Source organism: Hipposideros armiger, unplaced genomic scaffold (assembly GCF_001890085.2).
Source record: "Hipposideros armiger isolate ML-2016 unplaced genomic scaffold, ASM189008v1 scaffold_238, whole genome shotgun sequence".
In the NCBI taxonomy this organism is placed as follows: Eukaryota; Metazoa; Chordata; class Mammalia; order Chiroptera; family Hipposideridae; genus Hipposideros; species Hipposideros armiger.
Window position 1 is genome coordinate 2221839 of NW_017731588.1, and position 26094 is coordinate 2247932.

The following is a 26094-nucleotide window of genomic DNA, read 5'->3' on the forward strand; positions in this document are numbered from 1 at the left end:
CCACACACACACACACACACACACACACACACACACACACACATCACCACCACCACCACCACCAGGCCAGGGCCTCAGAGTTATGGGGGCAGAGGATATGAAGATATCTGACCTCCCCGACTGCTGCCCTCCTGTGCCTGGATATGAAGCTCCGCTAACTCTCCAGCTCCCTGCAGTGTTTGCTTCCAGTGCCAGCTTTGTGAGAACAGGACCCTTCAGGCCACCTTTCCCCAGGCAGCGTTGCAGGTTCTGGTATCCAGGATTTTTGGCACTACTTGTTAACTGGCCTTTTCATAGAAATGTTGCAGCTATTAGCAGCGACAGAAAAGCCCAAAGCCAGTGATTTGGATTGTCTTTAGGAAGGTGCTCACTGAGCTAGCTGGACCCTTCTTAGAAGCTACAGGACTGCGTGACTTTGCCCAGCTGAGCTTTGAGGCATTTGCTGTATAGAAGGGCTAGAGTGCTTGGGTGTGTACCTGTTTGTCTTCCCATCTCAGATTTATACCCATTGAGTCACCTTGACCTTTGACCGGCAAGACAAGAATGCCATGAACCTCTGAAGAAACCCGCCATGAGTTGGGCATCCAGGAACTGTGCAAAGCAGGCCATGTGCATGTTGTTTACGTGGAGCTGAGGAGGGCGTAGATCTGGCCTCTTCCTGTTGGCTTCCCTTTTGCACGTGGTCAGCTCTCGGAGGAGCGCTGGAGATTGAGCTCTGTCCCCACCCTCCCTGATCAGAGCTGTCATCATGCTGGGCACCCAGGAGAACAATCTTGGTGGTGCTTAGCAGGTCTGAAGACAAACAACTCTGTCGCTTATTAACTCCCTTACCTTCTCTGAACCTCATCTGTAAAGTGCGGGTGACAGCATTGCCTGCCTCAAGGGGTAGTTGAGCTGTAGTGAGGATCACATGCAATGATGCAGGAAAAGGGCCTAGCACAGAACTTAACAGAACAAGCATTCAGGAAGTGGTAGCCATTTTGTCATTAGTTTAAGTAAGAACTCCAATTCCAGCCCTTAAGAGCTGAAAAGCTGCACAGCTTTCAGTTCTCTTTCTGGAGGGGAGCTCATCGTAGCTAAGGGTCTGTAGACCCCACAGTCCCTGTTGTCAGAACAAAAAGCATCAGCAAGGAAGCACTTACTGCCCTGGGTCCAGTTGTCACAGGGGCCGCTGGCAAGGGAGGCTGCCTAATTACACTATGACAAGCAGTCATTTAAGCCCAGTAATAAAGAATGCTGACTTCATTTGTTTTTTCCCTCAGAGGCTCCTGGGGGAAGGCTTGGAGCTGGTTGAGGGGAGGTTGATTGGAAATGTCTCTGTGGGTTGTTTCTCTAGTGTTTGCTGTGCCCTTCTCATTCCTGCTGGGCATCTCTGGGTCCCCACAGTTTTCTGCTCTGCTAGTTGGCCTGGCCCCCAGTATCTTGTGGGTGGCAGAGCCAGCCCCTGCCTAAAGCCCCTGGGAGAGTATTTTTGGGTTTGAGGGATGGGGTCAGGAGTGTCGGGGATGGGCCTGGCCCCTGACTGACCTTTGTCTGTTTGTCTGCCCTGCCCCAGGGAGCACCCTGTCTTCTTCATGTTCATCCAGATTGCCGTCATCTCCATCTTCAAGTCCTACCCGACAGTGGGGGACGTTGCCCTCTACATGGCCTTCTTCCCCGTGTGGAATCATCTCTACAGATGTGAGTACTCCCGTCTCTAATCTCCTGGTGGCAGATTGTGTCAGCCTGGCCCCTGGATGAGGCAGCCAGGGAAGAAGAATTGATAGGCACTTGCTGAGCATCGGCTGTACTAGCAGTACCAGGAGACAATACCTGCCTCCTAGGTGCTGCGGACCAGTGATGGAAATAAAAATAACTGCCATGGATTGAGCACTTACTGTGGACCTGGCCTCTGGGGTTCTAAGAGTGTTACATGCATGGGCTTATTTTATTTTCACACCAACCTTTGAGGAAAGTATCCCCATGTTGCAGATGAGAAAACCAAGGTACAGAAAAATAAAGCCACTTGTTCAAGGTCATAAGACTGGTAAGTGTAATGGTTGGCATTGGAATCCAGATCTGTGCGCTGTTAACCAGTGCTGTCCAGTGGAACTTTCTGTGATGATGGAGATGTCCTTTATCTGCACAGCCTAATAGAACAGCCACTAATGTGACTAAGAAACTGAATTTTTAATTTTAATTAATTTAAATTGAAGAAGCCACACATGGCTAGTGGCTATCGGATTGGACAGTGCAACGCTAGACCTGAGGCTTTGAACCATTTCCCAGAGCTGCACCTGAAGGCCCACAGAAGACAGTGGGGCAACACTAGACTTGCCGCCTACCGAGAAGACCCCTTTAGGCTCTAACCATGCCCTGCTCAGAAGATGGCCTAGCGTGATCTAGTTATGCTTCCTAGGCCCTCAGTGTTTCCCTCGGTTGGGCTCTTAGCCCTCTCTGTGGGTTCTTTTCAGTGTTTGTGGGTTCCCTTAGGGCAGGCTCATGACTCACTTCTGTGTCTCCAGCACCCAGGATCACTCCTGACACACAGAACAACTGGGCAGATGTTTGTGGATGGGTTTTTGAAACCTCCCTAATAAAGAGGCAGTGTCAGTGGCCCGGCACCACTTGATTCTCCGAACCAGCCTGGAAAGGGAGCTATTGAACTTTCCTTGCCTACAGTGGGTGCACAGCAAGGTGTCAAGAATGAACCCGGGAGGTCAGGGGAAGTGAGTCTTTGTTGTTGTTTTGGGGCTGTCTGGGTGGCAACCAGGAAGTGAAACTGACCTGCTGCCAGAAAGAAACCTACCTGTAAGAATGGGCCTCTGAGTGCAGGTAAACAGCTGAGTGGGAGGGCCAAGCCGGGCTGCTCTCACAGGTGACGGCCTGGTGGGGCTCTGACCAGTCCAGCCTGACTGGGAGGAGGAAGTGGCATCTTCTGCCTGTGACATCCTCATTGCACAGATAAGAATCACCCAGGGCAGAGAGAGGGCCCAGAGTCAGCTTGGGGTCTCTAGGCAGAGTGGCCAATGACAAGTCACAAGGCCACCAAACATGTGAACATACCCCAGTTTGTGACAGGGTGGGTCTTAGGGACGTTGATCCTCTGCCCCCAAAAGTAGAGTAGTTTTTCCTTAGCTATGTATCCCGCACAAGCAGCTCTCTCCCTGGGGTAATATTACTAAACACAGCCTGGAGCCAGTCCGAATCCTGGCTTTCCCATTTCTAGCACGTGTGTGTAGGCAAATCATTTAACCTTTCTGAGCCTCTCATTTTTTTCATCTGTCAAATGGGGAGAATATCTTCACGCGTGTTTTAAGTTTTCTCTGAGAAAGAATAAATGTCAATAGCACTGTAGTTACCATCATCGGTAATAATTATGCAGGGGGCTCTCCTGCATAGTCCCATGATTGAGCTTCAGGCTTGGTAGCCAGAGTCATTCAGAATAATTGCAATAAACATATTTTTCAAAACTTGACATAAGCTATTTTATGCCCTCTGGGGTGATGAGGCACAAAAAAATAAAGATGGAGTTTCCGGAAACCTGGGTGATCTAATAGATGTGGTTGCTGGCTGGCTGGGCAAGTTCATTGTCGGAAGGTCCTGCAGAGGCCTTGGCTGCCTCCCTCAGTGCCCGGCTCCTTCCACAGAGAATGCTTGTGCTCGGAGAGTCTGTTTGGGGCATGACAGCTGTGAGTCATGACGTCCAGCGAGGAGTGTCTTCAGCCTGGTCCGGAGAACCTATAAGTGGAGGCTTTGAGACGTCGTTAAGCCTAGGTTGAACATATTCAGATTTTTAATATGGTTAAGAATTCAGTTTAAACATCAGTTACCAGTGCTAACATGCTGCTCACACATTCCCCTTTTTGTTTTCCTGTCCTGCTCAGTGGGGAGAAGAGGCACATGGGCCCTTCCCTGAGTATGGGCCCCGGACACTGGGACTCTGGTGCCTGGGGCCAGGATGAGTCATACAGGCACACAATTGTAGTGTTAGGGAACAGCCTGCTGGCAGAGCCGGTGCCAGCCTGCAGCGGTCCAGCCAAAACAGCCAGTTACCAAAGGGCTGGATTTTGTGTGTTTTATTTTGTTTTTATTAACTATTGTATAACGATAAAAGGATATTGATTTTAAAAATACCTATAAATGATAAAGAATAACAATACAATAAATTCCCATGCACCTAACCCCTAGTTTAAGAAAGGGAACATCACCTTGACCTTGAAGTCCCTAAATCCTCTCCTGATGGGACTGGATTCTTCAAGTAGAATTTTATTTCTGAATGCCTGGGGCTTAGAGAGGGAAAGGGACTTGCCTGAAGTTTCAGTTTGTCAATAGTAGAGCCAGAGATTGGATAAGCCACCCAGTGAACATCGCGAGGAATCTGATTCCATCTGGCCTAGCCAGTCTGATGAAGGGTGAGCCCTTTCGTCTCATTAGGCCCTGGTCATCTCTGACATCTCCGACACCTCCTGGTGCCTGGAACAAGCTGTCCTGTGCCCCGAGTCCCTAGCTCCATCTGCTCTGGCATATAGCTTTAATCCTCTGGCCTGTTAGCCAGCAAGAGTGCGTAGCAGCTCCCAGCCCTGCAAAGGTCACCACAGGCCAGAAGCCAACTGGATGCTGGTGACAGTTCCTCCCGGCCCATAGGAATGTACCTTTGCAGCTCTCCATGATTGCACTCAGGAGCTGCATGTGAGCCTGTCTCAGTCTCTGTGCACTTGGTCACCTTCTTGTCACCTGGTCTGAAATCTAGAGCGACTAGAGGCATGGAATAAAGACCCACGTGAGCTGTCAGGCCACAGGGGTTTTATTTTAGAAATAGTGTATATTCTTTTCAGCAAAATAATTTCCAGGGGATCTGAAAGAACCACTGAGAAAGTAAATAGTCATGTTGGAGTGGAGGAACGGTAAATAGATTAGTTCTTCTTTCTTGAAGTTGTAACATTGTCTAATAATAATAATAACAACAATTGACCTCAGTGCACACATCCCTTTTCCAAGATTTCCTGTTTCTGGGAGAAAGGACAAGACAGGAGAGGTCTCAGGAAGGCTTGAGTCAAGGATTTAACCTCTCAGCTTTGAAAACCCAGAGTAGTGGAAATTTCAGATCAGAAAAGAGGACCTTGGAAGCCCTCCAGGCCAGTGTTTCCAAATTGTGGGATTTCACAGACCACTAACATTTCAAAAACTGGTGACAGAGTTGCCAATTTTTATGTTGCTTAAGACTTACAACAGTCAACTACCAGCCGTTCATCTCCATTTCATAAAAGAAAGGACTGTCATCTATCATCTATCTATCTATCTATCTATCTATCTATCTATCTATCTATCTATCTAATCTATGAAAGGACTTTTTAGCAACAATAACAACCAGCACCAAAAAAACACCTGTAATTTCTCAATAAAGAATGAACCTTAAATTAAAAACATTCGGCCTTAGCAAGTACTCTGAACTACCCTGTGATCACCCTCACTGTGACACTGTGACACCTGTGTTGCAGATGACTAGTGTGGGCCTCCTGTTTGGGAAGAGTCTGCCTGCAGCTGTAATCAGTGGTTCACAGTCTTGGCTGCATATTAGAATCACTGGGGAAGCTTTTAGAAACTAATGTGGATTGCTTGGCCCCACCCCTAGAGACTCTGATTTACTTAGTCTGGGTGGGCTTCCCCAGATGATTTCATTTTGCAACCAAAATCGAGAATCGTGTGTGTAATCCAGTCTCCCTTCCAATGCATGAACCCCCAGAATAACATTTCAACCATGTCTTTGTACAACTGAGGCCAGCGGCCTTAAGTTTCAGGAGTTTCCCCATCTCTTCAATCTCCCAAAATTCGGATTTGGGAGAAGGGATTTCCTGAAGGTCATGATGAGAGAGTGGAAGGGAACTTCTGTTCATGAAGTGCCTGCTGGAAACCAGCCCCAGTGCTAAGTTTTTTTTTAAAAGGGTATTCTATTAATTTATGTTAAATGATATTTATTCATTTATTTAAAAATACAATAAGGCAGCCGGATGGCTCAGTTGGTTAGCGTGTGTGCTCTTAACAACAAGGTTGCCGCTTTGACTCCCGCATGGGATGGTGGGCACCCTCTCCCCCGGAACTAGATTGAAAAAAAAGAAAAACTACTTTAGAGGCCGGCTGAGTGGCTCAGTTGGTTAAGAGCTCGCTCAAGAGTTTGAGCTCTGAGCAACAGCAGTTTGATGCCCGGCCCAAGCTGAGCAGCCGCTGAGCTGCCAACAGGTGGCAGGATGGCTCAGCTTAAAAAAAAAATACAATAAAATGTAAAGAAACAAATAAAAATAGTATATAATCCTACTGTCAGATATCTCCCATTGAATTAAAAGGGGGAAAAAAGCAGTGCAGCAGGCAGAAAAATGCCTTCTCACCTCCCACAATGATATGCACGCCATAATCCCCCAAACCTGTGAATATATCACCTTATGGCCAAAGGACCTTCAGGTGGGGAGATTAGCCTGGAATATCCAGGTGAGCCCAGTGTAATCACAAGGGCCCTTTAAGTGGAAGAGGTGGAAGCAGGGGGGTACATGGAAAATCTCTGTACCTTCCGCTCAGTTTTGCAGTTTTAGAACTGCTCTAAAAGTCTGTTTTTTAAAAAAGTAGAGAGGGAAGCAAAAGAGAAGTTCAGAGTAATGCAGTGTGAGAAGGACTTAATCCGACATTGCTGGGTGAAGATGGAAGGGGGTCACAAGCCAAGAACGCAAGGCAGCTCTACATGCTGCAAAGGCAAGTCCACGGGTTTCCCCCAGGAGCCTCTTGAGCAGCGGTTCGCAACCTGTGGGTCGCGACCCCTTTGGGGGTCCAACGACCCTTTCACAGGGGTCGCCGGGTACTTGTATGTGGGCGTATCTGCATGTGGGCCTGGAGACAGATAGAGGAGCGGTGTCTCAGTTCCTAAGACCATCGAAAATATGTGTTTTCCGATGGTCTTAGGCGACCCCTGTGAAAGGTTGAGAACCGCTGCTCTAGAGGGAACGCAGCCCTGAAGATACCTTGGTTTTTAGCCTTTGAGACCCATTTTGGATTTCTGGCCTCCAGAACTGTAAGATTATAAATTATATTGTTTAAGCCACTAAGTTTGTGGTAATTATAGCAACAATAGAAAACACACAGTAATCCATCTGTGCCAGGGTTTTCACACATGTTCTTGTTGAATTAATGGAATTCTATGAAGTTGTCATTTTAGTCCTATTTTAGAGATGCTGAGGGAAGCTGAGACTCGGACACACTTGCTGGCAGAGCAGGAATTTTAAAAACGAAGGTCTCTCTGAGGCCAAGTCTTTGCCCCATAATCATGCTTTCTTCCCTTCCAGCTGAACTCACCTACCTGCCTGGGGACCACGCTGTATAGAAGGTCCTCCCTGGGGCTGATTCAGGGAGAGCTTTCTCCCTAGTGGGATTCCACATTCCCTCTGGCAATGGGGGTGGGGGAATTATTTTACAGAGGGAGAGTGTCAAAAAGATTTTTAAATCATCTAAGAAAAAGTGAGGGACATTTGAGAAGCAAGGTAGGAGACCTAAGACACGAATTCAGGAGAATGGAAAACGTGTTTCTGTGTAGCACCATAGAGACTCACTGTGGGGCTCTAATCTCCATGCGTTCATGCTGTGGTTCCCATCCGTCATCCCCTGTGGCCAGATAGCATCCTGCTTGGGGAGACGGGAGGAGTTACTCTTGGACACTCTGAGATTGGGGGCTAGAGGGCAGTTTCTTGGCTGAAATGCCCCCTTTGCAGTGCCCAGATGCATTCATGGCATTGCTTACTGGAGCCAGCCAAGCCCACAGTGGGAGGTACGGAGTCCACATCTAGGACCTCCCGCCAGCTTTGGACATGGGAAAACACTGACTTGAGGGTCTAAGGTTTGCCTCTTGGCACCCCGGTGCCTCTGAGTAGGGCTGGGGGTTGGAGGGCGGGTTCTGCCTTTGAGCTACACCAGGCTCTCCCTGGGACTGTCCGTCCTATGGGGCATCACAGCAAGGAAAAGGTCCCAAAGGGAATCAGCACGGGGCTAACTGTGACTGTCTGTCTTTGCAGTTTTGCGAAACATCTTTGTCCTTGCCTGTATCATTATCGTCTGCTCCCTGCTCTTCCCTGTCCTGTGGCACCTCTGGATTTACGCAGGAAGCGCCAACTCCAATTTCTTTTATGCCATCACACTGACCTTCAACGTTGGGCAGGTAAGAGTCAAGGGCAGCATGGGGACAGGGATTGGTTTTGTAGCCTCAGACATTCCACCTAGGCTCGGGGTTCTGCAAGCTAGGGATTGTGGTGTGAATGAGGGGACAATCCCTCCCATCAAGTAGCTTGTGGTCTGGTAGAGAACATAGGGAAGTAAGAACAGCGGGGTGGGGTGGGGGGCCTGAACCTGGCTAACATCTGTTGGGCACCATGCTGAGCCATCATCTCATTGAATTCTCACAGCAAGCCTGTGAGATAGTGTTACCCCTATTGAACAAATAGGAACCGAGAGACTCGCAGAGGTTGCCTCTTGCCTGAGGTCATTGGAGGAGCCAAGAACTAAATTCAGGGAAGGGTCCGTTTCTGAGCCCACCCTCTTTCTGTAACAGCGCCCTCTTTCTGAGTGCACCATGTGAGGGCAGAGGCAAGGGGGGCGCTTTCCAGACTGGGGGGCAGCAGCAGCAAAGGCAGGAAGATGAGAAATGGTTTGGTCCAGCTGGAGCACACGCTGCACGGCTGGGAGTAGTGGGAGAGGCTGTGGGGGTTACCGAATGAGGAGTACCGGCAAGGAGCCCCGACCTTCTCTGACCCCGGGAAAGCCCCTCGCGTGATGCTGTAGAGCAGTGGTTCTCAGCAACAGGATGGGGGGGGACTTGTTAAAAATGCAGATTCCTTGCTAATCTGTCCTAAATCCTGTGGTTATGTGGGGACTGTCACCATTACATGGCTTTGATTGTTAAAAAAGAAAAAAGCAGGTTCCCTGATCACACTTCCACAGATGTTGACACAGTAGATGTGGAAAACAGGGTCAGGAATTTGTATTTTTAACAAGCTCTCCCAGAGATTCTGTTGCAGGTGGTCTAGCACACTTCTTCAAAGGTACCTTGTCCACTATGCTGCGTTCTGTCAGGTCAGCTCTGTCCTCATTGTCAAGGTCCTATAAGAATCAGTTGTACCATTGACCATTTCACTTGTCGTTGGCACAGCCAGGCATTTCCCGTGCATAATGGGCTGGATGTGAAGCAGGGCTTGCAGGAGCGACTAATGATGGCACCGAATAAACCCCCAGGGAGATCCTTGCCTCCAAGGTTAGCTGCTGGGAAAGAAGAAGGGAGTTAGGGCTTTTGCAGTGAGTGATGGGTCTGGTATTTCCTGCATAGACATTTCTGGATAATTAATGTCCAGCCCAGCTATTTATCTTTAAAAAAAAAAAAGAAAAAGATTTTTATTGGGGAATCGGGGAATGGGAATTTTATTGGGCATTTGGGGGAAGGGGAACAGACAAGTTGCTGTCCTTTTGTTCTTCAGTCTAGTTGTGGAGGACGTTGCTTCACTGGCCCAAGTTGGCACCATCATTGCGCTCTTCCTGGGCGAGGCAGATCAGTCACCGGCTTCTGGATGGCCGCTCACGCTGGCTGCTGGCTACTCACGGTAGCCCATGGCTGCCCGCTGCACCCTACGTCATCGCCGGCGACTCATAGCAGCCCAGCTCCAGGTTGAGCTGTTGTTCAGCATCTTAGGTGTAGAGGGCAGTGTCACTGGCCCTCACACGTGGGATCCGAACCGGGACCCTCTGGCGTCCCAAGCCAGCTCTTAACCAACACGCCACTCAGCCGGCCCCCAGCTATTTATCTTGATTTGAGAACAGCAGGAAGAGAAATGGAGGGCCCTGGAGCCTGGGTGGGACCAGGCTGGAGAGTCTATTCTGCCTGTCCCACAGTGGTTATTGATGGGATGCTCAGCAACATAGGTTGCCCCACACAAACAGAAATCTGCAGAATTCAACTCAGTATCTTGAAGGAATTCGAAAGGTTGTACAGGCTCTTCTGTCTCGCTGAATCCCCTTGTCCCTGGAAAGTGATGCTGGCGTGTGAGGGCACTGGGCCTGCCCTGGGACTCTGGGGAGTTTGGTGAGCACCCCTGAAACAGCCCACAGCCTGTTGTCAGGTCATGAGTGTCAAGTGTGGTCAGGAGTACAGCTGCAGTGATTATGAAGCATCCATGGAATTTGCCAGATAACGGTGTTTTTATGTGGCTACCTTTGGCTGTCTCTACGCGCCGAGTCTCTGTAAATGGCATGGGAGATGTTTGCAAGTGGCCAGGTGTCATCGAAGGCAGGAGACACTGAATAGTTGGGAAAGGAGGATGGGGTTGTGGTAGGAACCAAGGCCAGGTTAGATGCAATATGTTAACGCCTGAGCTGTAGAGAAACACCGGGCTCAACCATTGGCATTGTCTTTTAACTTTTTGTAAAAACCTCTTTTTAAAATGTATTTTCAATCATACAAGTAATACATGAATTCATTATTGCTGGGGGACAGACGTCAAAATAGAAGCATATGGAATAGGAGCAAAGATCCGCCGGTCCCCAGCCCTTCCCACCCAGTGCAGGTGAGATCATTGGGGTCCGTTTGGAGTGTGTCTGCAGACGTGCTCGGTGTGTTTACAGACAGCTCTATGTCCATGTGCACACAGAAAGAGCTTTTTTGATGATATAAAGAAATGCAATCCTACACTGATGTTTTTCACGTAATGATCTCATCAGTAATGGCTCCGACATCCCGTGGTCAGGATGTACCATCCCTGATGGATATGACTAGGCAGTCAGATGGACACTGAGGTTGCTTCTGGTTGTTTTGCTCTTTATTATAAAGGGAGGAGCCTCGCGTATCCCTCCACATACTCTTGTGTACACATGCCAGCATTTTCCTAGGGCAGATTCCAGGTGGTGGGATTTACTGGGTTAGAGGGCATTTGCATTGCACATGTGGGCAGATACTGCCAAGTTGCCCTTCAGACAGATCAGACCAACGTCCAGGCTTCCCAGCAGTAGTCCAAGTGCCTGTAAGCTGGCGGTTTACTCAGACATCTAGCACTACTGTGTCATCAGCCTCCTCGGGTCTGGGCTCTGTGGTGGCTCTGAGCCAGAGACAGCTCTGTGGGGTCAGATGCTTTCTGGGCCTGCTGGCTTTGGGCCTTGTGGCCGCCACCGCTGCCAGATCACGCAGGCTCATGTCTGATGGGGCCCTTACTCACCAAGGCGGGCACTCGTGTCATGTCGCTGTCCTGGAGCATTGGCTGGAGTAGAAGAGCACCCCTCATCATGAGCCGGAGGGTTATACTACCTCCGCCCTCACACCTGTTGGGAGCTGCAGAGTGCAAATAGGAGACATTTAGAATTTTAGTACGAGTTCAATGTCACCTCCTCCAAGAGGCCTTTCACAGGGCTCCCCTGCCCCACGGTCTGTTTCTTAGCCCCCTATTGGTTTCCTTCCTAGCGCTTACCCAATCTATAACTTTATATTATTTACTTTCTTCTCTCTCTGCCCCCCCCCACCCCACCCCACCCCTGGCCTGTGAGCTCTATGAAGGCAGAGATCTTACCCACTGCAGGGACCCAACTACCAGATCAGTGCTTGGCACAGAGAAGTTGTTTAGCAAATATTTGTTGAATGAATGAATGAACCAAAGATAGCCAGGGAGAACACCATGTGATGAATGACCAAATGTGCGGAGAGTACCTGCTGGAGGAATCTAGAGGGAACAAGATTCTCTTTCCTGTTGCGAGGGGCCTGTGAGGAGTGGCATCTGGACCTTTCAGACTCGGAGAATGAGAGGGGAAGGGGAGGTGGTCTAGGAGGTGAGCAGGTGGGAGCCAAGTCACCCCCACTGGCTGCGGTCAGTAGGTGGCCGCTATGTCCCCAACACTTCTCCAGCTTCTGCCAGAACCTGGTCTCTGGCCAGCGAAATTTCTGCATGTCCTCCACAGCCCAAGCCTCCGTCTGACCTACAGTCAGCACTTCCATTGAGGTGCGTGGCATTCAGGGACATGTCCTCAGTCCCACAGCTAGCTCTTCTCTTCTACCTGGATGGTGCCTGTGGTCACCAGGTCCTCATGCTCCCCTCCCTGGACAAGACAGATCAGAGCTGTCCTGGGAATCAGATGAGGATGGATTTTCGGCAGGTGTGCAAAGCCTGGCCCATTGTTACTGAATCAGGAGCACATTTGGCCTGTAGATTTTAAGTCCTGATTGAGTTGGTCAGTGCCATTTATTGGTAGTGCCAATTATTGGTAGATTATTAGTTATACCAGCAGGTAAACCAGTAGTGACTTAGGCCCCATCTTTCCCTGGGGCCATTAAGTATTTTTTAGCTTGTGACAGATCATGTGCTAATTATAATTGTGCCTCAGAGTCAGTAACCAGGAAATGACAACTGTAAACCATCCATAGGAGAATGAGTGTGTGTGTGCGCATGCATGCGTGCGTGTGTGTTTGTGTGCATGCATGTGTGTGTGTGTGTGTGTGTGTGTGTGTGTGTGTGTGTACTGAGATAGGCTGGTTGGTTGCAGTGCCCCTCTGCTTCCTTACTGTGTGACCTTCAGCAAGCGATTGAATTTCTCTGGGTGGCAGTTTTCTCCCACCTCCCAGGGTGCTGAGAGGATTGGACGTGTAATGTATGGGGCCTTGTTGCCATTATTCATATGCTGACGTGGGAAATAGCACGAACAACATGCTGTTCAAATATCCAGAGCAAATCCCTGGGGAGCCTGTCTCCTCCCCTTTGTTCCTGACCCTATTCCCCTGCAGGTCAGTGACCGCAAAAGAAGAATGGTCCTCAAGGATGACATATAAACAACAAGGAATGGGTTTAAATTTAGCTTTTTAAAAAAGAGGAAGGTAAGATGTCCCACTCACCCTAGTTCCTAGTTCAACTTAAAAACAGAGAACATAAGGAAATCTTTCTCCGAATTATAATTAATAGTGGCCCATGTTTAAAGAGCTTGCTGGGGGCCAGGCCCATACGGTCCCTTTAATCTTCTGGATAATGTGCTTGTGTGACATTCTGGACCTTTCCCTGTGCCTTCACGGCTGCTCGTGTGCTCATGGAGAAAGAGTTTTATTGGTGTGTGTGTGTTTAATTGTTGGCATCACGATGGAAGTATGACTTTTTTTCCTTTTAATAAAACATCTTGGTGATCTCTCCTTGTTCATGTGGACTCACCACACTTGATGTAACTATTCCTTTACTGACAGCCTTTGAAGTTGTTTTTCTTTATTTTATTATGATAAGGAGTTTACTTAATTCTCCTAATAGCCCTTTGAGGGAGGCACTATTATTATCCCCTCCTGATAGAAATGAGGAAGCGGAGGCTCCGAAGTCACAAAGCCCAGAAGGGGTGTGTTTATTCGTGCTGTTGTTTATCACGCCCTCAGTAAACTGTGGGTTCCATTAGGGCAGCCCCCTGGGTCTGTTTTAGTCACAGCCCTATCCCCAGCACCAAGATGGATATTCAGTGACTGCTTATTGATGAATAAATGGAATGAGCTGGAATCAGAAACCACATTTTATGACTAGTGACACTGTCTTACCCTAACCTCCCAGTTCCATCTCTGTTTTGGTACAAGCTGGGCCTGTGGCAGGTCTGCTGCATTCCTAGGGGGTCAGAACCAGAGCCCCCTACCCCTCAACCCCATGGCAGGCCCCGAGAGCCCCACTCCTCTGGGTCCTACCCTGTCCCCCTGCCCTTCCCAGCAAGGCCTGGAACAATCTCTGAGCTGCTGCCTCCTCACCCTGACCCCCTCCTTGTGCTGCAGACCCTGGAGGTCCTGGGCTGGCCCCGCTTTGGCCATTCTGCTTTCTGTCTCCAGGGAGGCCCGGAGGCTGGGGCCTGGGCACCAGCCCTGTGGCATGTTGGGGCTGCTCAGGACTCGCTTATTCACCCCAGGACAAATGAACCCACAGTCCTATCTCCTGGAATTGCCTCTCAGTCGACCTGGTGTGTCATTCTGGGGACTGGGACCAGTGAGGCAATGTTAGGGGCCATGTGGGCAGATCAACAGTGGTTGTGTGGTGTGTAGCCCCCACTTGTGGACAGATGGAGGCACATGTCAGGTTTATTCCCATGGGTGGTGTATGGTCCTGGCTGCAGCATCCTGGTCTGTGTGGGAAGATTTGTTCCTCCTGACATGAGGTGCCTGTGGCCCAGGCGGGAGCCCATGTCTAGCTGGGTGTGCATGTTTGCCTCACTTTGCTCATCCTGGGGCATTTGTCAAGATCTTAGCTTGTTCCTTTGTCCCTCCCATAGCCTTTAGCTCAGTGCTTCAGGCCTTTAGCTCAGTGCTCAGCATCCCGAGCTTGTCTCACAGGTCCTTCCCCTCCGTCTCTCCTTCCCTCACAACCAGAGTGACAGGAAAAGCCCAGGCTACATACAAGCGGCATGGCCACGGAAGGCCTGGGCTTGGGAGGTTCAAACTCCACAGCAGCTCCCAGCCCCATCCTTCCTGGCTCGCTGGCCTTAGACAAGTCACAACTCCTTGGGCCTAATTTATATGTAAATATTAATTAGGTGCCTGCTATGTGCCAGGCACTCTACTAGGGGTGAATGAGACACAGCCCTGCTTCCCAGGACCTCGCGGTGTGTGGGAGAGAAAGAAAAGGAAATAGGCAGCGCCGGGGCAGCGGGGCAGCGCAGTGCACGGGTCAGCTCAGCTGGGGGCTCAGAGCTGGGCGGTTAAAGAAGCTTCCAGGGGGGAAGCAGCCTCTAAGTGGAGTCCCGAGGGTCTAACCGGTTGCAGGTGCTGAGATGGGGGGTGGGGAGTGAGTGAGCTCGCCATTGTGAAAGGTAGTTCTGCCGGGCCGGCTCGTGCCACCTGATAGGGAATGAGGCCATTTCAGGACAGCGGTGGTCAGAGCCACGTGGCCTGCATGGGCCTCATTATGCTGAGGACCAGGCTGAGCTTTCAGTTTTACGTGGAGGACAACTGTGATCAGATTCGTACTCTGCAAACCTCACCCTGCCAAGAAGGGAAGAGAGGTGAGGGTGTGAGCTGGAATCTGAGCACAGGGAGGAGGCTGTCTAAGCCTGGGGAGAGGGGGTGGCAGCCTCAGTTTCCTCAGCCCAGAAGGGTAGTTGTGAGGACTCAAGGGAGTTGAGTGAGGACAGCTTTTGTCCCTGGAAAAGTACCCAGTAGATAATGATTGCCATCACAGCTGACTTTGATCTCACTTTGTGATCTTCCAGACCCCGAGACAAGCCCAGCGATTTCCCTATTATTTTGCTTCTTTAGAGCGAAAGGGTGGAGATCTGTTTCTCCTCCATTTCCTCCCACGCGTGGCCATTCAGGTCTGTGCGTTGTTGGGTCATGCCAGAACCCTGCCCAGCCCCATACATCAGCTGCCAGCTTCTCTTGCTCCCAGTTTGCTAGCTCCCTAGGCAGTGTGGGCAGAGGATGCTTGCCGACGGTGACGACCCCATGAGTTCCCCCAAGTGCAGGCTGGCTGTCGAGTATCGGCATCTCCAACAGGAGCAAGAGACCTGGGGAACTGGGACATGCCTGGGGTGACAGCACCTGCTTCTCCAGGAAGCTGCCACCCAGGGGCCCGTGGTGGGTGAGGCCGCTCTCCTGAGCCCTACAGCTTCTAGGCGCACTGATTGGCCTCTGCTGGCTTGGACGTCTCCGACACTTGTTTTGCCTTTTCCAAAAAAACTCGCTCTCCTTGGCTAGGAGACAGCTGTAAATGGGGAGCCCAGCCTCCACAGGGGTGTTAGTGTTTAGGAAGTGTCAGCATGGGCCTGTTGCAGGATTCAGCCTGTGTGGGTGCAACCCCTTTTGCCCCTAGCACCTCAAGTTGGGGAGGTTTTGGGGGGATGGGAAGAACCAGGGTTTGGGCCTCAGGTGGGCAGGTCAGCACTGCAGCCTACACGCTTCGCTTACTCCCATGTGACCCCAGGCAAGACCCTTAACCTCTGTTTGCTCATCTCTAAGTGGGGCACATAAGCCCTGCCACAGGATGTTGTAAAGATGCAGTGATAGGCTTCTTGTCAAAGGGCCTGGCCCATGGCAGATCCTCAGAGTGTGCTGGTCTTCCTGTCTCTCCTCTTTCCCACCCCGTGACAGGGCGTGTCCTGTTTGGTTCATCTCCCCCTCTCTGTCCCTGAGTGCCTTTTTTCAACCGCCCCATTAAACCTTCATCGTGGCCCACTGTGGAATCCTGGAGCCCTCGTGGCTGCCAGTGAGAGAGGAATGTGGTCTGACTGAGCCCTGTCTGGGGCAGTGCCACGGGGGTGGGGACCAACCAACTACTCCCAGAGCTCCAGCCCCGCTCAGGGTCTGGGCCCACGAGCTGGAGCAGATGCCATCCCATTGGGTGGGGAGGGCAACGGGAACTGCCTTCACTTCAGGGGTCACATAACTGAGCGTGGGGTTAGGGAAGACTCCAAGGGCAGGGGATGGAGATGATGCCCCTCAAGGGATAAGTAGGAGCCCTTTGGCTTCTGAGCAGGCAAGTGAAGTGTGTGTGTGTGTGTGTGTGTGTGTGTGTGTGTGTGTGTGTGTGTGTGAGAGAGAGAGAGAGAGAGAGAGAGAGAGAGAGAGAGAGAGATCCCGCAGGCCCCAGGAGGATGAGGGAGACCATGGGAGGGAGAAAAGGGGGCTGAGTCAGAGCCTGAGGCAGGGAACTGGCAGGACTTGGTGGTCGGTGGCAGGCGAGGCTGAGGGGCTCAGCCTTCGGTGAGGGCAGCTTTAAAGAACGGCTGCTCTTCAGGACTCAAAGCACCAAAAGACAGAACAAGGACTAGGGGAGCCACCGTTGCAGGTAATAAACTAGAGTTTATCACTGATCTTACAGACGAGGGAAATGCAGCTCAGGGAAAGGGGAGTGACTTACACAGGGTCACACAGCCACTAATTCGCCCATGGTATTTCCACTGCCCCTTGCCCAACTTCCCCTGCCCAGACTTGACACAGGGGCTCTGGGTCTACAGCTGCTGTGTTGGCTGAACCCCAGTGCTTCTGGGAAATCCCTCTCCTTAGCCCAAAGGGAAAGCTTCAAGGTCAGAAGAGGTTGTCTCAGCCAGCCTGTGACCAGCCAGGGGCTTCCCTCGGAAAGAGCCAAGCCTCCGTGCCAGCCTGGTGTCCTGTCCCTGGGGCAGGGCACCCACTCAGGACTTGTGACCTTCTGTTCCAAACAGACCAAGCCAGCACACAGGGCTCTTTCCCTCCATGCCACCCTCCCCTGACACTTCATTATGAAAATTTTCACACACACAGCAAAGCTGAAAGACTCAACATTGAACACCCATCTACCAACCACCTGGACTCTGTTAGACCATTAACATTTTGCTTTCTTTGTATGATCTGATCACAAATTATCCATCCCTCGATCTCTTATTTTTAAAAATATATTTCAAAGTGAAATGTAGGCCTCAGTACATTTCCTGCTAAATATCTCACTATGTGTATCATTAACCTGAGCTCAGTACCTATTTACAGTTTTCTTATGTGAAATTTACATACAGTGAAATACACAAATTTTACATATACATTTCCTGAAACCTTCTTTTCATTCAGCAAAATATTTTTGTGGCTCATCCATGTTGTTGCATATAACAATAGTGCATTGCTTTTTAAAATAAACTTTTACATTTGGGAATAATTTTATTTTTTATTTTTTTATTTTTTAAATAAATCTATTTTTTAATGTTTTTATTTTTATTATTTTTTAAAAGTTTATTGGGGAACAGTATGTTTTTCCAAGACCCATCAGCTCCAAGTCAAGTAGTTGTTTCAATCTAGTTGTGGAGGGCGCAGCTCAGTGGCCCATGTGGGGATCGAACCGGCAACCTTGGTGTTATGAGCCTGTGCTCTAACCACCTGAGCTAACTGGCCGCCCCAATTTGGGAATCATTTTAGATAGCACAGCGTTCTCATGTGCCCCACACCCTGTTCCCTGCATTGTTTACAGCTTATATTTCTGTAGTACATTTGTCAAAACCAAGAAACTGGCCTTGGTCCGTTATTATTAACTCCAGACTTGGCATGGATTTCACCAGTTTGCCCCCATCATGTCCTCTTTCTCTTCCAGAATCCAATCAGAGGTGCCACGTTAACACTTAGTTGTCATGTCTCCCCCATGTCCTCTGCTCGCTTCCTCAGTCTTTCCTAATTTCTCATGACCTGGATGGTCTTGAGGTGCACTGGCCAGGTAGCCTGTGGCGTGTCCCCACTTTGGGTTTGTCTGATGCTTCTCTCGTCATGAGACCAGGTTTGGGGTTTTTGGAATGCTCAGGCTGTACGTGCTAGCCACACGATTTCATGCTGTTACCCTTCCTCGTTGGATTCAGATGGTGTTTGCCAGGCTTCTCCAGTGAGAAGTTGCTATTTTCTCTTTCCCTCTGCTGTTCTTTGGATTGGCTGATTGTTGTTCATTGGATTTGTATTTTTATCAGTTTCATACATGTACCTAATTTACAAAGTTAAGACTTATAAGGAAAAAGAACAACTCATTGAGGTCTTATAGTTACTGGTTCTGGTACTTCTAAATAACATGCTTACTCTACTATTTGTATTTCTTGGGTGTTTTTCCCTTATATTTGATTGAACCATATGAAATTGCCAATATTCAACCATTCCTGATCTGCAGAAATGGCAATTTCACATGGTTCCACCTAATACCTAATATTTTGACTTCCTACTACTTTTCCAGCTGATTGTGTGTGACATTGGAGTTGGCTTGTTTTGTTTTGTGAATTTTTGAATTTGTACCTGCCCCTCATCTGACCTGGCTTGGGGATCAGCCCCTCGCCAGTTCAGCCACAGCTCCAGGCTCCCCTTCCCTGGACCGGGAACCTTGGGCCTGGGTAAGAAAGGGGCTGCAAGGTGTGAGGTCAGCCATTGTTGTGACAACAGCCTCTGAAGAGCAGCTGTGGGGCAAGGCCTCAGGGTCTCCCTGGGCTCTGCCTGCTCTACTGATACCCACAGCGGCTGAGTTCTGGGCCCCTGGTGCATGGCCTTGCAGGGTCACGGCCACTAGTCCAGCTCTCCCGGGATAGTCTCAGACCAACTATGAACACTTTGTGCCTTTACTTCCTCATCTGTAAGGTGGGGATCGTCAAGCCTTCCGGACAGGCTCCTGTGGGGTCCTTGTGCTGAGGCCGTCACTGGTGTTGGTTCTGAGCTCCTGCTCTAGGCCAGCCCACCTTTTGTCCGCAGTGTGAGCGAGACTGCCCAGGACAGGGGTCTCAGGGTCAGAGACCTGAGCCAGGTGCTCCCCTGCGCAGGGCGTCCATCTCCCCATCTTTGCCCAGAGGTGGTTGGTGCTGACAGTCTGAGAGGCGCCTAAGTGCCTGAGATCTGGTGGTGTCTGCAGTGTGAGCCCCTTTCCCCTCATCCTTCTGTGACGCTGGGCCCAGCCCCTCCTGCTCCAGGCACTGGAGGTCTTGGGACAAATGGCATTGTAAGACTATAGATCGGGCATGTGGGGGACCTTGGCAAATCCCTATTCCTCTCCAGGCCTCAGTGAGGTGGATGGTGGGCTGCGCTTCTAGGGCCCTTTTGATTGTGTGGCCCATAGTGGCAGAGCCACTCAGGAACCCTGCCCAGTGCAGGGGAGAAAGCACAGTCATCAGGCAGCCACAGAGATGAGTGTCAAACTGCCATTTGGATGAGTTTGTGCTACCAAATAGAGGTTGATAAGGCCACAACCCAATCTGGGGGGTCAGGGAGGGCTTCTGTGAGGAAGATTCTTTCTGCGACCTGCAGGGCAAGCAGGTGCTGACTAGATCAAAGGGAAGAGAACCTTCCAGGCAGAGGGAACAGCAAAGATCTTGCAGCGGGAGCGAAGAGGCTTGAGCAGAGTGAGGTGGAGCCCGGGCGAGGGGTTGGTGCGCACAGGCAGGGACCAGGTACAAGACCCTGGAGTGCGAGCGCCACCCTGTGAGCCACAGGGAGACTTTAGAGACTTGAACGTGACCAGGTTTGTTTTGAAAAGCAACCTCTGGCTGCTAAGGAAAATGGACTGTGGGGAGGGGAAGGTTTGAGATTAGGGAACCCAGAGAGGAGGCTGCTGTTGACAGTGACTTTCTCCGGGGTGGTAGCTGTGAAGATGGGTAGAAATGGGTGGATTTGAGAGCGTTTAGGAGGTATAAGTGACAGGACTTCGTGGCTTTGTATATGGGAGGGAAAATTAATCAGGTGATTCTGTGGCCTGGGCAACTGGATGGAAGATGGGAGGCATGGGTGCCCAGTGGAAGAAGCGGGTTTGACAGGGGGCCTGGCTGGGGTGGAGGGGCCTCTGGTTGCAGAAGTACCAGACTGGAGTTCAGAGGCCAGGGCTTGGGAAGGAGGTGTAGACCATGGTAGAGGGAGGGAGGGCAATACGGGCACTTCTAAGGTGCCAGGGAGACCTTGCAGGATCAAGGGTGGGTCCTGAGGTGGTGGGTCCCTGGGTAAGGTCTCCCCAACACCTGCCTAGCTCCTCAGGGACCCAAGGTTCAGAGGGAGGTACCTCAAAGCTTCTCACACTCACTTTCTCCCCCCAGATCCTGCTCATCTCCGATTACTTCTATGCCTTCCTGCGGCGAGAGTACTACCTCACTCATGGTCTCTACCTGACCGCCAAGGACGGCACCGAGGCCATGCTTGTGCTGAAGTAGGCCTGGCTGGGCACAGGGCTGTACGGACTTCATGGGGTGGGAAGGCCAGGAGCTGGGCCAAGCCCTCTAGCCAGAGTCGCCAGCAGACAAGTCCTCAGACAGATGAGGTTCAAGTCCAGGGTCACAAATCTTGGCACCAAAGGGGAGCCAAGGCTGGTAGCAAGGTCTGTGGGGCCTCGGTTGCCAGGAGCACCTCCACTTGGACTCCCCCGCCCCCACTTTGTCTCTGCACACCAAGGAGCCCCCTCCCAGGCAGGAAAAGGGAAGAAGGGTGAGCACGGTTTGTTAGGTTGTGGGTACTTAAAAATATTAATAAATTTTTTTGTTATGAAGATGTCTACCCTGGACCCACCCTGTACTCCGGGAAAGGGGCTTGGCCCCTAATACTGCATTGGTACACTACCCAAGGGTGTGGATTTCCAGCATGAACCCTAAGTCCACAGAACACAAGTCCGTGCACTGGTGAGCCAAGAATAGCGTGAGACAGCTCCACCAGGAGTCCTCCCCACCCCTCCCAAGCAGCTGGAGGCAAAGGGCCAGGCAGGCCTGAGCAATCTTTATTCTGCAGAAGGACAGTGCCCACAGATCCATACACCATGTCAAGGCCAAGTGAGCCAGGGGCCAGACCTTCAGGGGTGGGTGGGTCCAGGCAGGGGGTAGCGCCTCAGGTAGGGGAGGGGCAGATGGACAGACAGGCAGGGGCCTAAAAAAAAAAAAAAAGAGACAAACCAGACAGAGCAGGGGTGCTGGGGGCTGCTCCCCGCCCTCCCCCATCCAGCCAGCACCCAGAGGGACAACCCTAACATGACTGGCCCAGGATCTATCCAGGGCAGAATTGGAGTGGCTGGTGCCCCCTAAGGGGTGGCATCCCTGCCCTGACCCCAAGGGCAGAGGCAGCTCAGTGCAGGGGCCAGGAGCTCCCTGGGCAGAGCCTGAAAGGGCCCCCCACTCCCAGGCCAGCCCCCCCCTACTGCTGGCTCAGAAGCCGAAGGTTTCCTGGGAGGCGTAGACCATGTAGAGGAAGCCATCGTCATCCTTCTCCTGCTCATAGATGTCCGCGATGGGCGTGGACACGCTCACCATGCTGTGCTGGTTCACCAGCAGGAAGAAGGCCTGCGTGGGGTTCAGCTGCAGGCGGCGCCTGAAGTGGACAGGAGGACCTGGCTGCTGGGTGGGTGTAGCTCAGATTCCCCCAAAATGCTGCCCAGCGTTTGATTCACACCCATCCCAGCCCCATCTAGAGGCTCTCATCTGGTGCTGACCCCAGCACTGACCTTGACATTTCCCAACCTCCCCAGAACAGGTACCCAACGCCCCATCCCATGCCCCACCCCAAGCCTTCGCAGGGCCTGGCCCACTGCTTGACTCCAGCAGGACCCAAGTCCCCCTCTGACAGCTGCTGCCCACGCACCGGATTATCTTGACCAACTCGCTCATATTGACATGGTCTGGGACCAGGAACTTGGTCTTGTCCAGGACAGGCAGCTGCTTCTCACCCTTGTAGCGCTCAATGATTACCTGGGAACGGGGTGGGGCGGGGAACGCATGAGCCTGGGGCGGGGCCTGGGGCCGGGTGGGGATGTTAGGAGGCGGAGGGACTCACCGGGATCTTGCTGGGGTGCTGGTCGCGGATCTGCTGCACCTCCTTACAGCGGTCGGCTGCGGAAGGAGATCGGGCAGTGAGGCTGGGTCCTCTTCACGGTTCACCCCTCCTGTCTCAGAGGTGTGGCCCCTCCGGCCCTACCTCCCCAGAGCCCCCACCCCTGGGGCCGTCGGGCAGGCCCGGGCCCAGGCCTGAACCTGCCTCCCAGCCTGGGGTCCAGCTGGAGCCTGACGTCACGGGGCTGACGTCACCTGCGGCAGCCCTGTCGGTCGCGCCCCCCACGTCCCCCACCCCCACACACAAACACTCGCTGATTGCCCGCCGAGCCTCACCGAAGCTCCGCCGCTGCTTGAAAGGCCGGTCCGAGGGCATCTCGCGGGCCCGGCGGGGCGCGCAGGCCGAGGCTCCGGGGCGCACGGCGTGGGGATGTGGCCGCGGTTCAGGGGCTCCGGGGGCTCTGTACCTCACGCTCAAGGGCTCCGGGGCTCACGCTGAGCTTGGCGGCGGATACTCGGGGAGGTAACTCGCCCGGGTGACGTCAGGTCACAACATTCCTTAAAGGGGAGGCCGGCGCGCCGCTCCCATTGGGCCGACGCAAAACCCGCCCGCCCGGACCGTGATGTCAAGGCGCAGAGAGCCTGGATTCCCGGCGCGCACTGTGAAGGGAGGGGGCTCCCAGGGCGCGTCACAGTCCCATGATGTCATGGCCTGCGCGGGTCTGTCTACCCCAAGCCCGGGCTCAGCAGAGTCTGGAAAGCCGGGACTCGCAGGCCAGGCTGCGGCTCAGCATCCCCTATTCCTGCTGTCACTGTCATGTATGTGACAGTACACAGTCGAGTCTGTGAGCTCCAAAGACAGTATGAGGAGGCGCTGAGAATGACAGCAGTGAACCAAAAATCCTCCTTGCCTTCGTGAAGCTTATAGTTAAAGAAAGAAAAAGGTGGGGAGGGGGAGATTAAAACATGAAAGAGCAAGACACTAAAAAGGAACATAGAGGTTTTAAAAGGAATTTCTAGAATTGAAAAATAGAGCTATTGAAATTCAAGTCTCAAAGGATGAGGCAAGAAAGCAGATTAGACACAGCAGAAGAGAATCTCTGAAGTGGAAGATAATCAGAAGCAATTAAATAGAGAAAAAAGGTGATAGGATATACAAAAGAGGAAGTGACTGGAATGGTAAAGTGAGAAGAACGCACATGTCCAATTCGAGTTCCAGAGAGAAAAGAAAATAGGAGGCGGTTCCTGAAAAAGAGCTTCCCAAATTGATTCAAGACCAGGATCCTCACATAAGATCCAGAGCAGGATAAATACAAGCATCTAGGCACTTTGTTGTGAATTTGCAGAGCTCTAAAAACAGGAAATTAGATGGGAAAATGGTGAGCAACCCAATTGGTAAACATGTAAGTCATCTAAACAAGCCCTTAATTGGAACATGAATAGTGATGATTAATTTGTGGAGTGCAAAACAAGGAGCACCAAACACAGCAACAGGTAAGACTGGAGAGGGTAACCCGCGTTCAAGTGTTCTAAGAAGCTTGATTTATACAAGAGGAGGAAATTAAAGATAATGATAATTGTTCAGCTTTGTAAAGTCAACTATGTGTTTCAGACACTTAAGTGAAATCACTAAAAGAATAGGAAGTATAACTCCGATGCAGAAAAAAGGTTAGTAAAGGGTATTAAAATGTAATGGAAGGCAGAAAAGAAGAAAAAGGAAGCAAAGTAAAAAGAAAGGATTATAAATGGTGCCAAACCAGAGATAGAAAATGTTTTATATTCACCTATTAAAACAGATGATCAGATTGGCCAAGAAAAATAAAATGCAGCTCTATACTATTTACAAGGGGACATTTAAAAACCTTAGGACACCAAAAGTAAAAAGGCGGACAAAGGTATACTTGAAAAAAACTAACCAAAAGGTATCTATAAGAAAATGAAACCAAATAGGCTTTAAGGCAAAAGACATGGTTAGGGATAAAGAGGGTCACTACAAAATTATTAAAGGGACAATTTTAGGAAAATATAACAATTCTGAACTTGTATGTTAGAAGTTAAAAAAAAAGTATTGAAAATGTATAAAGCAAAAGTGACCAGATACAAGGAAAAATTGCCAAATCCTCCAGCATGGTAGGAGATTTAAGTTAAGACCTTTTTCAGTAACTGATAGACCAAACAGCCAAAAAGTAATATAGAAGATGTTAATACTATTAATAATCCTGAGCAATGGACCCTGATAGAACCCTGAACCCAATATGTTACTTTCAAGCACACAGGAGACATTTACAAAAAAACAACCTAGCTGCCAGACTCCAAGAAACTTCTCAACAGATATCAACTAGTCAATTTCCTACAGACCATAGACCCTGACCACAGACAGGAGCCAAGTAAGCTCCAAATGTTTGGACATTTAAGCATTCTTCTAAAAAACTTGTTACTCAAAGATGAAATCATACAGAAATGAAACTATTTAGATCAAACTAAAAATGAGAATAAAATAAAAACTCAGAGCGGGGGAGAGGGCAACTAAAGCAGCAATTAGAAGATTTATAGCCTTGTTACAGTAGGTAAGCATATAGGAGCTTTATGAGCAGTGTCAAAGAATTTTAAAAAGGAACAACAGTGTAAACCCAAAGCAAGTTGAGGATGATAATAATGAAGAACAGAAATAGAAAACAAAAACACTAGTATGGACCACAAAACATAGACCTTTGAAAAGATCAATAAAATAAAGATTAATTTCAAAAGGGACATAACTATATATATCAGAAGTGACAAAAATTAGATAAACTTTATGCCAGTAAATTTAAAATTTAGATGAAATAGACAATTTTCTAGAAAAAAGATAATTTGCCAAGACTAAATGAAAAAGAAATAGGCAAACTGAGTAGCCATATACCTCAAAAAGCCAACTAGTCCAAATGGTTTCCTAATTCTCCCAAAATAAAAAAAAGCCCAAACCTGCAGCAAACACTATATTTAATGGTAAAACACCAAAGTATATGGTAAAATGTTAAGCATTATTCCTTTTAAAGCCAGGAACAAAATTTAAAATTTTTTCATTGACCAAAATACAGTATTGTATGGCGGTCCCAGCCAGAGCACCAAGACTAAGAAAAGAGCAAAAGTATCATTCCCAGCCAGAATAACCAAAGGAATCTACAAACAATAAAAGATTGCCAACTAATCAAGTCTGGCAACACACAACACCAAGTTTTCGAGGAATATGGGAACTTTTTACGCTGCTTATGGGAGTGTAAATCATTTCAGCCATACTGGAGAGCAATTTGGCAAAATCTATCAAAACTGAAGATGCCCATATCTTACAAACCAGGAATTCTACTTTTGAGTGCACATGAGCCCAAAGAAACCCAGTTAGGTATGTTTATTGGAGCATTTTTATAATAGCAAAACAACTGGGACACACCTACCGTATTTCCCCATGTATAAGACTCACCCTTTTTTGAAAAATTTGGGGTCTAAAAACTGGGTGCGTCTTACTTATACAGTGGTTGTAGGGTTTTTTACTTGCATTTCCCGCTTTCTTTGCGCTTGTTTTTGTGCTCATACAACCACTGTATAAGACACCCAGTTTTTAGACCCCAAATTTTTCGAAAAAGGGTACGTCTTATACATGGGAAAATACGGTAAATGTCCAGTTAAATATCTTGTGTATTCCTATAACAGAACAACACACTGTTATAGCGAAAGAGGGAGAGAAGGAGTCTGCACTTTTCCTTTAAAAAACCAGACAGTAAATATTTCTGGCTTTGCAGGCCATGTGGTCCTGGTAACCACTCAGTTCTGTAGGAAAGTGGAGGCAACCTTAGACAACCAGAATGGGCATGGCAGTGGCTATTTGCTAAAGCAAACTTGGCCCAA

The 26094-nt window shown here is 49.9% G+C and overlaps 2 protein-coding genes across 5 annotated transcripts in view; one reads left to right on the plus strand and one right to left on the minus strand.

Moving 5' to 3' along the window:
* The window catches only part of PIGU (phosphatidylinositol glycan anchor biosynthesis class U), a 97413-nt gene extending 76080 nt beyond the window's left edge, over positions 1 to 21333 (plus strand). For 2 of the 3 annotated variants that reach the window (XM_019655318.1, XM_019655317.1), the window contains 3 exons: positions 1556 to 1680; positions 8034 to 8176; positions 20500 to 20953. In XM_019655318.1, the coding sequence (XP_019510863.1) occupies positions 1556 to 1680; positions 8034 to 8176; positions 20500 to 20613 (382 nt within the window). In that variant the 3' untranslated portion in view covers positions 20614 to 20953. Of the gene's footprint in view, positions 1 to 1555; positions 1681 to 8033; positions 8177 to 20499 lie in introns of all 3 variants that reach the window. The other variant, XM_019655319.1, reaches the window with a different exon arrangement.
* On the minus strand, positions 21149 to 22881 carry MAP1LC3A (microtubule associated protein 1 light chain 3 alpha). 2 transcript variants are annotated; one of them, XM_019655321.1, is made up of 5 exons: positions 22549 to 22881; positions 22217 to 22272; positions 22025 to 22131; positions 21585 to 21754; positions 21154 to 21316 (listed from the first exon to the last, which is right to left on the minus strand). In XM_019655321.1, exons 1-4 carry the CDS (start codon positions 22586 to 22588, stop codon positions 21592 to 21594), a joined length of 366 nt encoding a protein of 121 aa, XP_019510866.1. In that variant the 5' UTR covers positions 22589 to 22881; the 3' UTR covers positions 21154 to 21316; positions 21585 to 21591. The 2 variants fall into 2 exon arrangements, with proteins under 2 accessions (XP_019510865.1, XP_019510866.1); XM_019655320.1 differs by having other exon boundaries at positions 21149 to 21754; positions 22549 to 22877.
* Positions 22882 to 26094: the final 3213 nt, after the last annotated feature.